The sequence below is a fragment of the Phalangium opilio genome, unplaced genomic scaffold, assembly GCF_054372755.1.
Source record: "Phalangium opilio isolate 3A_F unplaced genomic scaffold, DU_Popi_V2 ptg000025l_1, whole genome shotgun sequence".
Lineage (NCBI taxonomy): Eukaryota > Metazoa > Arthropoda > Arachnida > Opiliones > Phalangiidae > Phalangium > Phalangium opilio.
Window position 1 is genome coordinate 3,990,111 of NW_028324156.1, and position 15,141 is coordinate 4,005,251.

Genomic DNA, 15,141 nt, shown 5'->3' on the forward strand with positions numbered 1-15,141 from the left:
TATATTATACCATGTTAGTTTTAATTTTCTGGTACAAAATTTCTCTAGAGTAGTGGAAATTATTATTTGTATTAATAATAAACATTTTTTTTGTCAGTTAACAGACCCAATTTTGTTCCTTTAAAACAGTCACACCTTGCTTTTGACCTTAAGTCATCATTAAAGAAACAAAATTTAGTTTTTTTTTCTAATAATAATAATAATATTAAAATTTCTTCACTTTTTTTTTTACAACATATTTTGGAAAATGCAAAGAATTGACACATTATTGGTTATTGAAAAAGGGGGAAATAAACCAATATAACATTGAGTCAAACTTTTTTCTAAGTTAGTATTTGACATATTACATAATTAATTAATTATTATCCTTTCATCGTTATTTTACAATCAATTAAATTTATTTTAACGTTACGCGGATAGGTTTTGCTCATTTTAGGGTAAAAAAAACTACGGAATTTTATTTTAAATTCAGTAATTCAGTAGGAAATGCAGAGTTACACATAGAGACGTAAAATTTCAATGTTTTCTTTTTTGAAAAAATGGAAATATTGGAAGACATCACAGAAACGTTTTCTTTTAATCTATATGTATATAATAAAATTACGCTGGCGTGTTTGTTTGTTTTATGTTTAAATTATCCAAATTGTTATTATTTTGCATAATCAATCCGCGTATACTGTGGTATTGGTATTAATTTTAATCTCAAAATATTTACAAGGCAAAGGGGAATTGGGATTGAAAATGCTTATTAATTTTCTTCTTTTTTTTTGGAATGATCTACCGTTATGTTTATTTACAATGCAGGTACTATGAGTATTACTAAGATTTATTAAAATAAAAACTAAAACTAACGGAGGAGGAATGCGGCGGCGGGGAAAATAAGTGTTTGTTTTAGTCCGTGAAATATTATATTACCCGTTGAACATGTTGTTTTTCTTTTTTTCTTATTATGCTGTTAAAAACCCTGTACATTTAATTTAATTCAATTCAATTCAATTCAAACGGGGGGGGGAAATGCAGTGTTGTTTAATTTAAATTTACTGGAAATGTGTATTATAATTAACTATCTCGTTAATGGTAAATTAATTAATTAAATCTCCTTTCAATAAAAAGACTAGTAGTAAAAAATTGGGCTACTGTTTATTTATATATCCTTAAAACGTTTCGTGTCCCGGAAATTTATTTTATACGAATATTTTTAAATATGCCTACAATTTTAGTCCATTCTTATATATACGAAAGCCTGAACTATAGACTAATGGCACCCCATGTTATTTCCCCATAGAGCTTAATACAGTCGAATGCAGAGGGCTGCCATTACCCTATATTTGAATTTAATTTTTTTTTTTAATAAATGCGTTTACAAGCCTCAATATTATCTGTTTTTCAGTTGTTTTTTTTTTTAAAAAAATGTGTTTTTTATACAAACGTACGGTCTTCTTCGTAAGCCGGCGTAACATACTTCAACATGAAAACTTTTACGGGTTATTTTTCTTTAAATTTTTACTAGACTTTAATAAAAGTTGTTCGTCGTTCTATCTCCTAAATTATATAACTTTCAATTAAAGTTATATAATATTTAAATATTAGTGTAATGATCACAGGAGGATTGTGTTTTGTATTTGTTTGTTTCAAATATTTTTTCCTTTCTTTGCGTTTAGCGCGAAAAATTTGATATTTCTTAATCAAACATACCACGTCGCTTTATAGGCTTACTATTTATTTGTTCATATCCTCGTTAAAAAAATTGACTAGCTTATTATTGGTAAAATTAAAATATAAGGGGAAATAATGAAATAAAACATGCATTACTAATTAAGATTTACTCGCAATAACCTAAACCTAATTGGCTTTTTAGGGGGAAAATTGAAGAAATACTGCATGTACTATGAAATACTTAAGCTTGGCCTACTACTAAAGAAAACGTAGAACGGCGAGAAAATAAATTTAATTTCAAGAGGGGATTATTTAATTAACTTAAACTTTCCGAGCATTAAATATTAAATTTGTTCGATGAAAAACTCAATTTTCTAAGAATTTAAACTAAGATATTGTTATTGTTCGACAAAAACTAAAACTCTTTGCTATGAATTAGCGTAGCTTATTCCTGATCAGCGCCACCTACCCATAGCGGCGACTTTGAGAACTACTGTAATCGGCAAGCCAACCAGATGTTGCTAAAATCTGGTGACGTCATTTTTGGTAAGACCCCGAGAGTCACCAGATTTTAGCGACATTTGATTGGCTTTCCGATTACAGTAGTTCTCAAAGTCACCGCTATAGCTAGGTGGCGCTGATCAGGAATAAGCTACGCTAATTCAAAACTAATTAAGCTATTGTTCTGAAAAACTCTACAAAAAAAATTAAAGCTTAGAGAAAAATCGCAAGATATAATAATAAGAATAAATCCCTGCCAGAAATATTATATTTAAATATAGTTTGAAGAAAAAAAATTGAAGCAAATTCAAACGCACCGTCCGTAAAATAACAAGTGACATAACAATCAGTCAGTAGTATCATACCTGACACTTACTGCCGGCCACTACGATAAAAGAAACTGTAGCGCACCTTTTTATTAATTTTTTGAGCTGTAGTTCTCTAAAGAAATAAGATTAAACCGAAAACACCCTCAAACAGAAAGAAAAAAATTAAAAATATATCAATAAAGTCAATAGAAAAAGCACCATTTTTTCTCGCAAAAATTTTCAGTCACTCTCTAAGTAATAGTAATAATATTAGGTAATTTTTTGTTGTTTTTTTTTAAAAAAATTCTTTCTTTTTCGTATCACAAGTTGGCTATATTAAATTTGCTCTTTGAAAAAATTCGCAAACTATAAAATGAAAGAGTTCTAAACTCTAAAAAACAGATCTCTAAACAAATGAACTTTCAACTTTCTTCGCTAATATTAATTTAGTTTAGTCAACTGTAGCGAGCCCGAGAGAGATTCCAGAAACGAAGAAATAATTACAGACAATAATCTTAATTAATTAACGACGACGACGCCATCTTCTCTAATCTTTTAAGACATGAACGAAACTAGAGGGAAAGACGCCTCTTCTTTCAGGCTGTCCCTCAATAATTCCTTCCATCCAATCATCGTCATCGGTAATCTCGCTTAAGATAGTTATAACTTCGCCTTCTTTAAATGAAAGTTCGTCTTCTCGATCGGCATCGCAATCGTAGAGAGCTCGACATCGACGAGGTTTTAAACTATCGTGTCTCTAAATTGTTGGGAAAAATAAACACAAACAAGAAAAGGGGGGAAAAAAAAATGTTTGCTATTGTTGTTTTTTTTTATATTTTCAAATAAGTAATTAAGGTATTAATTAATTATTTAAGCATTTCATTAAGGATTGAGTGCGCAATTACATTGTTACAGTGACAAGAAAACAACAAACAAATTAACGTGTGGAATTTTTAAGCAAGCGTGTGAGTGGACAAAATTAAGCTACTAAAAATTTTAATTAAAAAGAGCCTAATGAGATAATCACTTTTCTCGGTGGAGGAACTGGAATTTGTGACTGTACACTTTCGCAGTCTGAGGTAATCGAAACTAGACTCTCAGTCGATTGACCATTACTCATTCTTTGAGTTTTTGGCGTATTATGTACTGAAAAAACATTGACAGTACACATAATTGTTAACAACAACAAAAACAACTGTCACCCATGGGTTAAACGAATACGAAAACTAGAAACTTCTATAACTTGAAATATTCCCACTGTTAAATAGAGCCATGTTTATATTTTCAGTCTTCGAGGTAGGTATAGCCAAGAAGTTATATCAGTATCTCAGAGAGAAGGTATAAGATGCCTTTGTATTCGCGCCAGGCCATAGTCCCAGTCCCCCTTTCAAAATACAAGGGGGGACGTAAAAGGAGGCGCCGGGCTATCTCGCAGCCTCTCCCCAGTCGGAAAATATGACTGTAATTTTCGTCACTCGCGTCGTCGCGCTGACGTGAGTTTTCAAGAACCAATGAGATGCTGGTTGTTATTTAGTGACGGGGATTGACTCCGGACCTACTATACGTTTGGACTGGAGATAAAGCTGGAAATCTGGCGAATTTATACCTTCTCTCTGAGATACTAGATATAACTTCTTGGTATAGCGCGGGTTAACTTAATTATAGTACAATTAAACAATAAGCGTGTAAGTGTGCTGTTTGTTGACACGAAAAGACAAGCTAGGGCAAATATCATTTTACAGTACTCCGTGTGGTTTTCAATGTGCTAAGCTTGTACAGCAGTGACCCAACAACGATCTAAGGCGATACCGTGGCTCGCATACACTATTAATTAAGTTACCAAGAATGCCACATAAACTTGAGAGAAATGCCTACCCAATACAATACTCGCGCAGTACAGTGAGTCAGTGACCACGACACTATAAGGTGTTACTTCTAGTGAGCGTACATTTTTTCTCTTTCCATATATCGTTAAAAAAATCAACGCAATCATAAATAAACCCTTGCAGTAACAAATTTCAGAATTTACTTCGCCAATCAACTAAATCCATCACCTTAGTGGTCAATTGAAGGGGTTACCGATGTCTATGGAAGTTCGAAAACAACCCTAACGTGTCTAATAGCCCCCACTGAGTGAAGGCTTTCGATACAAGAATGTGTAAACGAAAAACTGGTTCTGAAGTCCAGGTTAAAACTGGCGTGTCAGGGACAATATATAGAGTAATGTCAGTTCTACTATGCAAACGTCATACCATAGAGCAGTGTCGGTAGAGGGGGGAGTAGACTGTGTATCCCTCCCTCTAGGCGCGCTTTTGTAAGAGGGGATACTGTACGCGCCTGGTATGGGGGATGACACTTAGCTAAGAGATAGAAGGGTATGACGTTTGCATACGTAGAACTGACATTATTCTATCTCTTAGTGTCATCCCCCCTACCAGGCGCGTACAGTATCCCCTCTTACAAAAGCGCGCCTAGAGGGAGGGATACACCATCTACTCCCCTCTCTACCGACACTATTCTATAGAGTAATTTCGGTTGAGAGGGGGAGTGAACTGTGTATCCCCTACGTTAGGGGCAACTTTGTACTAGAGAATACTATTTGCCCCCGGAAGGGAAGGGGAGCGGGGGGATATCACTAAGGTAAGAGATAGAGGGTTATGACGTTGCCATATATGGGAAAGAAATTACTCTATATACTCAAAGGAGACTAGCAAACAATGCGAAATTCTTCATTTCCCCTATGAGCTGTCACTTTCACGATTGATAATGAAATCGCGCCCACTGACATTTCGCGTGCATAACACTAACTAACTGGTTGGTTATCAGCTCTTAACTCTGTTGGTTATTAAATACATAACCACACGGAGTAAAAACGAACATGGCTCAAAAAGGACTGGGGGACAATTCAAGAAATAGACGTGACGAATAATATCGAAAGTACCTGAAGGTGTAGGAGGTGGTGGAACTTTTGGTCTCTGTAGGGTCCCGTAAGTTGATTGGGAATTTCTGTCAGACACACTAAAGTATTTAAGTTTCAACTTCTTAATTACAAAACTGAGTCCCAATTACCAGTAGACCTCAACCTAAACTAAATATAATAGAGAGAGCCACGTTTCGTTACCTTTTAAGAACTGGGAACTCTACAGGTTTGGGAAGCACTAATTTTGCTCCAGCCAAAGGCACTCCGTGTGGTGGCACTTGACTTCTTAGTAAGCTACCATTCATTTCGGCGTGAGGTTGACTTAAGCTGTGCGCTCGTGAAACGGGAGTTCCACCTTCGGAACTCGAACTGGAACTACTCATAATTCCTACCATATTAGCGTTGACACCCGTCGAGGAGCTGACTAGATCCGTGGAATGATTTCTACGATGAATATGACCCGAAGTTGCCGGTGAAAGTCCCGGGTCAGAGGGCGTCCTCGAATGTCCTTGGGAACCATTTGTTCCGTTTGTCTGACTGACTGCGGGTGGCGGTGGCGCCACCCTTTTCTTCATACTACCGTGTGAATTCAAACCGGGAACTACTACTGCCGAAATTTGGGATTATATGGTTTTTATATACACTTTGTTCTCAGGGACATAAATGTATTGTTTGAGTTAAGAAAAGAAAAAAATAAAGAACAAGAAGAAAAGAGTTCTGTACCGATAGGTTTCTTATTTTGAGGAGGTGGAGGTGGCATAGGTCTGGGAGTTGATTGAGGACTGTGCTTTAGGACATCGCTGACCGAGCTGGAACGCCCTGTCGGCGATTCATTGCCTACAACACTAGAAGGGCGTGATCTAGTTCGTCTATCAGCGGTGCTAGTTTGGTTCTAAGGATAAAGAGAGAAGAGTTTTCTTTTGGTCTAGATGATATAGTCACGAATTGAGGTGCAACTTAAAAAATTAGCGATCATAATAGCGCTTCCTAAGAGATATACTTCGATCTACCCAGGAATACATACAGCTAATAGGAAACATTATATCTCAACGTATATAGAGTGGTACTGAGAGGGGAGGAGTTACGGGGACGTGACGTCAATATAGGTAGTCTAAATTGTATTGCCTGAGCTGACGACTTCAAATATGGTCGCCAAAATCGAGGTAAGAGATAGGAGATAAGAGTGTTTGACGTCACGAGAAAGTTCGTAGTAGCAGACTATAGGCGGATTCTGTGGGAAGAGCTAGACTAATCATTATGTATGACGAATTTTACCTCGCGAATTTATAATCTATCTCGCTGCGCGTTGCACCTTGTTCCCGCGCGCCTAGGACCTCGCGTTGCTACCCAACCAATAAAACTACAGTTATAGAGACTCCATCAGAATTATGAGGCGTGACGCGATACTAAATTCTCAAGCCCCGCCCTCAAACCGCGCATAGAAATTATACATGGGACATATAAGAGGACACGATGATTCCTATTATCTGTATGTATTCCCGTTCTACCTATATAATAATGAAAAGGAGGTAACAACAAACAATGCGGGGATACTAATTAGTGCCGTAATTATCCGCTTTATGATTATAAATTATAAAATTAAACTAAAGTAAGTAAAACTAATATATAATTAAGGTATTCCGAGATGATTGTGATTTAGGTTGGTATGTATGAAGCAAATGAACCTGAAGTTATCAACTAAGATCTTAAACCCAAAGCAAAGCGCGGGTCACGTACGTGGTTCCCCTACAAGTTCACATATCCCGCCCACTAACCTTCACCAACTTGCCAAGCCAAAACTGGAGTAAACTTGTAGGGGAACCACGTGACCCGCGCTTCACTTACTATTAATTACATTAAACTTCGGGTTAATTAACTTCTTAAAAAATCCCGATACAAAGCAGTGCAGGGATATAAAAAAAACACCACAAAATAAAATAAATACAGTTATTACCAATCATGCGTGTAAAAAAGTAAAAACCCAAAAAAAATAAAAACCATCCACCCAAAAAACATTTCGGAACCCTTTCCTATTAAAACCCTGATTGATTGAATTGTTAACCCCAATCAATTTAATTTGTTTCATTATGATGATTAGTGTTTTTTTTTTATTTGTTACCCCGGGAGCTAAAAGATGGTCTTCATTATCTCTCGGTTCGAGAGACGAGAGGGAAAACTTCCGTATACGAGACAAAGGTCGTGAAGATGTGCCATTCACCGCTTGTTTGTAACTGGTGTAAACCCACGAAGACTGAAACGAGACAAAAACTAAAGGGACACGTACCGCAGGGTCCGCGCAGCCCCCAAGAACACAAAAACAAAAAACTTAAGATCACCGCAGTTTTAAACACCCTTAAAATGTTCTACAATCTAAATGATCTCACTCAAACGACATAAACACGACAACACACACAAAGACGTTCACGACATAAAGCGTAGCTAATAATTAAAAACATTAATTAAAATATGAACTGCGAATGAACAAATGAACTGAGAATGAACGCGACCCCCCCCCCCCTTGACCAACACGTCCATGATTTTAATTTCTTACTCTGTCATCTGTTGTCTCATCATCGCTAAAATCAGTTAGTCCATCTTCTTGAGAGAGACGCCAATCCATATTGACGTTTTCAAACAACGCTTTCTTATTTTGAAGAGCGTGTTCGAGCTGTAAACAAATTTAGTTCAGACGCCTACGTAACGTTACCATAAGTTTATAAGATATGTTCCATATAAGTTTGTGGACTGGTTACAAACTGGAGCTTTTCATGAAGTGATTAAAGTAGGTCATAGATTCGCGGTAGGCTTAGTAATGCAGACTAAATAGGACCTAGATGGAAGTCCTGCAAAACTAATTAACTATCCGAGTGTAGTACTTCAATTATCGCTTGTCGTTCTCCCTCGAACTAGCTTGAGCTGTAAGTCTCTCAGTAGCATTACGAATAGGTAGTGTCATACTTCGGTAGGAACATATCTTATAAACTTATGACGTTGCGTTACTTATGGAAAGAAGGAAACAAATAAATAATAAAAGGCTTACCAATTCAACGCATATGTGATTCCCATTTTCTCTGGCAATATCTAAGGGCGTCTTTCCATCAACATTTTCTATTTGGGGATTAGCGCCGCTTCTAAGTAGTAACTTCATGCATTCAGTTTTGTTGTGCATGGCGCAAATGTGAAGCGCGGTGTTACCGCCTTTAGTTTGTTTATCCAAACTTCGACTGTTAACGAAAAAGAAACAAAGAGGAAAAGTTATAGGCGTAATCGAGGGGCTAATAACTTTCAGACGCCGATTATGGATTACGTATAATCATTTTCGTACTATCAAGGGCGGGGCTAAAGGTTACGCGTAATCACTTTAGCACAGTCAAATGCACAGCCGTGTACACCGATTACACCGAGTGGCCGGCCCCTCGGACGTAATATTCACAAGCAAAAACCGTTGGCCTACGATAAATAAATAAATTACCTGTTCTGAACTAGAAAATCCACAATATGTAACGTGGAGCCATCCTCTTGAACGCACGCCACGTGTAGACTAGTTTCACCATTTGCCTGAGAAAGTTGATTGAATCTCAATATTACTTACCTTTAAGTTTACGAATTGAAAAATTTTAGTCTAGTCTTACGCTATTAGGTAAAATGGCTGTTAAATCGGCATCATCGACGAACGCTTGTAGTAAGGCAAATATTTGCCTTGACCTGACTGCGGCGTCTAATGAACGTAAAACAACGGCCGAATCCAGACTAGACTTCTTACAAAACCTCCTTTCGACGTATTTGGCTCTGATAAACTCGTACCTCTCTTCCCTTTTGGTAGAAATACAAAGAAAACGCGACGATAAGAGTGTGTGAATTACGTGAGGAACGATAGTGTGTGTGTGAATTACGTGAGGAACGATAGCGTGTGTGTGAATTACGCGAGGAACGATAGCGTGTGTGTGAATTACGCGAGGAACGATAGAGTGTGTGTGAATTACGCGAGGAACGATAGAGTGTGTGTGAATTACGCGAGGAACGATAGAGTGTGTGTGAATTACGCGAGGAACGATAGAGTGTGTGTGAATTACGCGAGGAACGATAGAGTGTGTGTGAATTACGCGAGGAACGATAGAGTGTGTGTGAATTACGCGAGGAACGATAGAGTGTGTGTGAATTACGTGACAAACGATAGAGTGTGTGTGAATTACGTGACAAACGATAGAGTGTGTGTGAATTACGTGACAAACGATAGAGTGTGTGTGAATTACGTGAGGAACGATAGTGTGTGTGTGTGAATTACGTGAGGAACGATAGTGTGTGTGTGTGAATTACGTGAGGAACGATAGAGTGTGTGTGTGAATTACGTGAGGAACGATAGTGTGTGTGTGTGAATTACGTGAGGAACGATAGTGTGTGTGTGTGAATTACGTGAGGAACGATAGAGTGTGTGTGTGAATTACGTGAGGAACGATAGAGTGTGTGTGAATTACGTGAGGAACGATAGAGTGTGTGTGAATTACGTGAGGAACGATAGAGTGTGTGTGAATTACGTGAGGAACGATAGAGTGTGTGTGAATTACGTGAGGAACGATAGAGTGTGTGTGAATTACGTGAGGAACGATAGAGTGTGTGTGAATTACGTGACAAACGATAGAGTGTGTGTGAATTACGTGACAAACGATAGAGTGTGTGTGAATTACGTGACAAACGATAGAGTGTGTGTGAATTACGTGACAAACGATAGAGTGTGTGTGAATTACGTGACAAACGATAGAGTGTGTGTGAATTACGTGACAAACGATAGAGTGTGTGTGAATTACGTGACAAACGATAGAGTGTGTGTGAATTACGTGACAAACGATAGTGTGTGTGTGAATTACGTGACAAACGATAGAGTGTGTGTGAATTACGTGACAAACGATAGAGTGTGTGTGAATTACGTGACAAACGATAGAGTGTGTGTGAATTACGTGACAAACGATAGTGTGTGTGTGAATTACGTGACAAACGATAGTGTGTGTGTGAATTACGTGAGGAACGATAGAGTGTGTGTGAATTACGTGAGGAACGATAGAGTGTGTGTGAATTACGTGAGGAACGATAGAGTGTGTGTGAATTACGTGACGAACGATAGAGTGTGTGTGAATTACGTGACGATAAGAGTGTGTGTGAATTAGATTACGTACATTGTACTGCTCGGAGTTGGTTTTCGGGCGACTGTAACAGTCGCTTCCATAATTTCATTAAAACCAACGTTACTCGTGACTCGGGCCAGCTATAAAAGGGACTCAAGTACTTAGTTCATTCAATTCAATTCAACATTTTCATCCGCCAAAAACCGTACCAGTAATTGCGAAGTTCCTATATTGTCCAACGTCAAGGATTGTATCCTTGAAATATGAACTCCCAAGTCTCTATGGACCCCTGAACACTCGATACAAGTTAAAATACCAAAATTTGTAGAGAGCCATGTAGGATCTATTAACATCAACAACAAGGGTTTTAAAGAATATAAAACACTAATTAACAATTGAACCCCAAACGCTGTATTAACCTTTAGTGGAACTGCAATCGCAGCACCTATCATTGCCAGGCATTTTTTGAATTTGCTGAATAATACCTTGTTGCAATTCTAATAAACTATGGTTAATTTTGCCTCCGCCAACCAAACCAGAATCGTCAAACGCTTTTCTAAGAGCTCCTTCTTTACAGTTAATTAAAACGGCCATCCACGCTTCTAATTCGTTTTCATCATCCGTTTGAAAATGATAAGTGCGATTGTCTATTAATTTTAATTATACAATCAAGATCAATTAAGCTATCTATAAGAAGTATACGCGAGGTGACGATATCTAATTTAAGTTTGCTTACACGATATTAAATCAAAACACCTTTTCTCATCAGGTATTGTCTGTAAAATAATTAATTACTCGCGTTAATTAATTAAATAGTTATTTACGATTATTTATATTTAATTGTTTACTTTCACTTGGCACGTTAATAAGTTTAATTTGGTGGGTTGTTTGGTTTCCTAATGAAATAATATAGCAAATATCAATAAATATATATATTTTCCCAATATTAAAATCAGGGTTCATACAGCTTTTGGAAAACCGAGTTTTCAAGGGTTTTTCCCCCCCATATATTTCCCCGGGTTTTCCCCCCACATAGTTCCCCGAGTTTTCCACGTTTGCTCCCATATATTTCCCCAGGCTTTTCCAGGTTTGTATGAACCCTGAAAATTATACATAAAAAACGTACGTCGGAATGCCATATAAAAAGATAACCATCTCTAATTTCGCATCTCCGTTTTTGCCAAACTTTTCTCATTTTACCATCGGATTTTTTGAGCAAATATCCTATTTTATTGTAGCCGTAATGTTTATTGCCTTGCAATTGATGCAAGTTGTAAACTGACTGTAGATTATTCGACTATAAAAACCGTAAACAAGAAATAAACAATCGGCATTCAAATATTTACAACTTTACGGATATTAAAAAAAATAATAATAAAATAAATTCCTTATAGCAAAAAAAAAAAAAAATTCTAAAATAAAAATTTTGATTTTTCAATAATTTTTTTATGCGTAATTTGTCAGCTAGAAATTTTTAAAAAAATTAACCAAGCGTGTTAGGTGGTGGTGGTATAAGTCAGGTAGCGGTACAACAAGTAAAAACATTTTTCATGGTTCAAGTACTTGGGTTAGCGGCGTAGGAGGAAAAAGGGGGAACATAATTCAGTTGTTAACCCCTTAATTCAGTTTAATTTAAGCATTCATTTTAGTTTTGGGAGTTACGAAGAAATTGGGGGGGGGGGGGTTATTATAGGAAGACGAACGTAACGAATGATTATTAGTTACAATAAATAAAATATAGGCAAAAAATTAACCTCTCGCACGTCTAAAGAAGGTGAATTTCTTAGAGTATTCCTGAGCTCTAGAAGTTTCTTCCTTTCTTCGTCTTGTTTTTGTCGAATTCTTTGAAGATTGGAAGCCAATTCGCTGATGTAACCATTAAAGTGTTCGATAGTTTTTAAACCATCTTGGAAATAGCTAAGGTTGGTGAAAGAATTGATTAAACCGCAAAAGAGTTGAAAAGATTGATTGATTCATTGATTCATTCATTACTTATTTTGAGCGTGATAATATTCGACTAAATGCTGTAAAAGCTCGACACCTTTCTTGGTTTTGATTTCGTTAACTTTTATTAAATACTAGTTAGAATGGAGAGACGAGAAAAAATTTAATTTAAAATTAATTCCTCTTAAATTAATTAAAATAATTTCGGAGACGTACTTCACACATTTGAAGTTGAAAAACTTTTCTTTCTTTATCCATTTCATCCGCAATCTAAAAACCACGTAGAATTTATTTTTAATTATCCCTAAAATTCCCCAGGAATGCATACGGCTACTAGGAATAATTGTGCTACATCCCTGCATTTTCATTCAACGCATCTTAGCACATTTTGTGTAAAGAGCTAGTAGACTAATCATAATGTATGTAGAATTTTACCTCTAGAATAATCTATATCGCACCTTGCGCGCGCAGCCTAGGAACTCGCGTTACTACCAACCAATGAAATGACAGAAAGACGATAGAAAGTTCTCAAGCCCGATATACCCACAAACCACGCGTAGAAACGAACATGGGAGATAAATATAAGGAGCACAATAATTCCAATTATCTGTATGTATTCCTGCTAAAACAAATAGACATCCAGACGCGACGGTAAATCAATCTAGAATTAATTTACCTCAGCGGGTGAAATTTCAGTTCGTATAAAACCGGCTTCTTTCGCCTGCTGTTTCTTTTCTTTTTCAATTTTTGTCCTTTTTTTTATTTATTTATATAAATTATTTAAAATTAGTCTCGCATTAACAGCAAAAAAAGAAATTAATACATTATTAATAAAAAAAAAACCAAAATTACATTTTAGTTTCGTAATCTCGCCACGCTTTATCGAAAGGTCTTTTTAAATCCTGAATGGGGGGGTAATAAAAAAATATATATCCGGTTTGTAGCAACTCAAAGGCATTTAATTACTAATTAATCTAATTAAACTTACTCCTTTTACTCCTCTTAAGTCGCCTTTGAGCAAGTTATCAAGTGGGAACATTATTATGTTGTTTAAATTTTGCATCTAAAAACATATCGCGGGTTGAATTTACATAAAACTTTCAATTTATAAAAAGGCGAAGAAGTGATGGCCGGATATCGATACCGATATCGTAGTTTTACTGGAACCGATACCGATATTTTTAACTCGGCGAAGCGAGCTAACCGATTATTTATCCCGATGAAACCGATTTGGACTTATTAATAACCGATATAGACCGAATATTAACCGATATCAACCGATTAACCAATTTGGACCGATTATCACACGATTTTTAACCGATAGATCGGTAAAACAACCACGAACCGATATCAAATCGGTTTGCGTCCATCACAATTAAAGGGATAATCCGGGCCAGTATTATTTTCTTTTCCTTTTAAATCGAAAGGCGTATTTACATAATGAAGCACCCTATAGGGAGCTAACAGTTCTGACCCTGAAACGTCACACCCTTCTATCTCTTACTTGAGTTTCATCCCCCCCTAACGGTTGGAAACAGTATTCTACGCACAAAAATGCCAACCAGAGAGGGGCTGCGTGATATCATTATATCTCTTCACCCTAGCCAGTTGTTAGCTCCCTATTGGACGAATCCGTCAGGTGGTCTAGTCGTCCAATAGGGGTAATCCCCAGTGCTTTGTGGGAAAGCCTAAGGCGTAGTGTAGATTAAGGAAAAAAATTGCTCGTATCATCTTTAATACTGCAGATAGAAACATGGTTCCAATTGAGATATTCATTATATAAATGCGCTCTTTCGATTAAAAAACAAAAATAATTCTAACCCGAAGTATATCTTTAACTAAGCACAAATAAACAAACAATTCATACCAATGTTTTCATTAATGCGGATAATTCTTTGGTAACAACAGAAAATTTTATGAACGCGGCGCCTATATTTATTTTACATTATTTAAATAAATAAAATATAATTAAATTAATAACAAACCCCAGTAAATTTATTTATAAGAATGACTGTTTATTTCACACCCACCTATATCATTTTCTTGATCTTTGCTTAAAGCGTTGGCACCTAATTTTTCCAACGCTTTAGACAAACACATTTCATTGTCAACGTGGGCTGCAATGAAAGGGGGCTTTTTTTACATTTTTCTTAAAATCGGATCTTTTTCAATAAAAACCCTAACACGTCTTAATTTAATTTTAAAAAAATTAAATAAGTACCATTGCCGCTATTGAAGATATCTTTAACAGATTTCTTCATTTTTGTCAAGCCGTCTCGATCGAAATCTAGCGTCTAGAATATTTTAAAATTAATATTCTAATTAGAATAAGTTAGAAATACCATTCTAAAAAGTCACTTTAAATTCTCGAAAACCGAAAATTACTTTTCACTATTAAATAATACTTCTATAAGATTATTACAATGAATTAAACACACATATTCCCTTACCGAAATTAACAGCGCTGGCAACAGTTTCATAATTAAATCACGACTAATATTTAAATGGATTAAAAGCTCAACTTGACATTTTTTGAATCGAAATCTCTTTTTAATATAAAAAAACTAGGCATTCATGATAAAAAAAAGAATAAGACGATTTCAAAAACAACAACAGATAGTAGTGAAGACAAGTGTTGCCGGTCATTTGTGACGTGTGCAATTTAACCGTTATCTACAACAGATTAAAATGA

At 36.1% G+C, this 15,141-nt stretch overlaps 1 protein-coding gene across 1 annotated transcript in view; it reads right to left on the reverse strand.

Moving 5' to 3' along the window:
* Asap (ArfGAP domain of ASAP) overlaps window positions 1–15,141 on the reverse strand; it is a 26,958-nt gene continuing 11,817 nt past the window's right edge. Inside the window, exons 2-26 of the mRNA XM_089869323.1 lie at window positions 14,671–14,743; window positions 14,480–14,566; window positions 14,317–14,378; window positions 13,438–13,512; window positions 13,302–13,351; window positions 13,126–13,201; window positions 12,666–12,719; window positions 12,498–12,583; window positions 12,260–12,422; window positions 11,632–11,802; window positions 11,354–11,401; window positions 11,242–11,281; window positions 10,925–11,152; window positions 10,715–10,848; window positions 10,557–10,645; window positions 9,018–9,198; window positions 8,858–8,943; window positions 8,426–8,609; window positions 7,937–8,053; window positions 7,505–7,636; window positions 6,109–6,277; window positions 5,587–5,992; window positions 5,407–5,483; window positions 3,493–3,611; window positions 1–3,222 (exon numbers count right to left, since the gene is read on the reverse strand). Coding sequence (XP_089725449.1) covers window positions 3,013–3,222; window positions 3,493–3,611; window positions 5,407–5,483; window positions 5,587–5,992; window positions 6,109–6,277; window positions 7,505–7,636; window positions 7,937–8,053; window positions 8,426–8,609; window positions 8,858–8,943; window positions 9,018–9,198; window positions 10,557–10,645; window positions 10,715–10,848; window positions 10,925–11,152; window positions 11,242–11,281; window positions 11,354–11,401; window positions 11,632–11,802; window positions 12,260–12,422; window positions 12,498–12,583; window positions 12,666–12,719; window positions 13,126–13,201; window positions 13,302–13,351; window positions 13,438–13,512; window positions 14,317–14,378; window positions 14,480–14,566; window positions 14,671–14,743 — 3,117 coding nt within the window. The 3' untranslated portion in view covers window positions 1–3,012. The remainder of the gene's footprint in view (window positions 3,223–3,492; window positions 3,612–5,406; window positions 5,484–5,586; window positions 5,993–6,108; window positions 6,278–7,504; window positions 7,637–7,936; window positions 8,054–8,425; window positions 8,610–8,857; window positions 8,944–9,017; window positions 9,199–10,556; window positions 10,646–10,714; window positions 10,849–10,924; window positions 11,153–11,241; window positions 11,282–11,353; window positions 11,402–11,631; window positions 11,803–12,259; window positions 12,423–12,497; window positions 12,584–12,665; window positions 12,720–13,125; window positions 13,202–13,301; window positions 13,352–13,437; window positions 13,513–14,316; window positions 14,379–14,479; window positions 14,567–14,670; window positions 14,744–15,141) is intronic.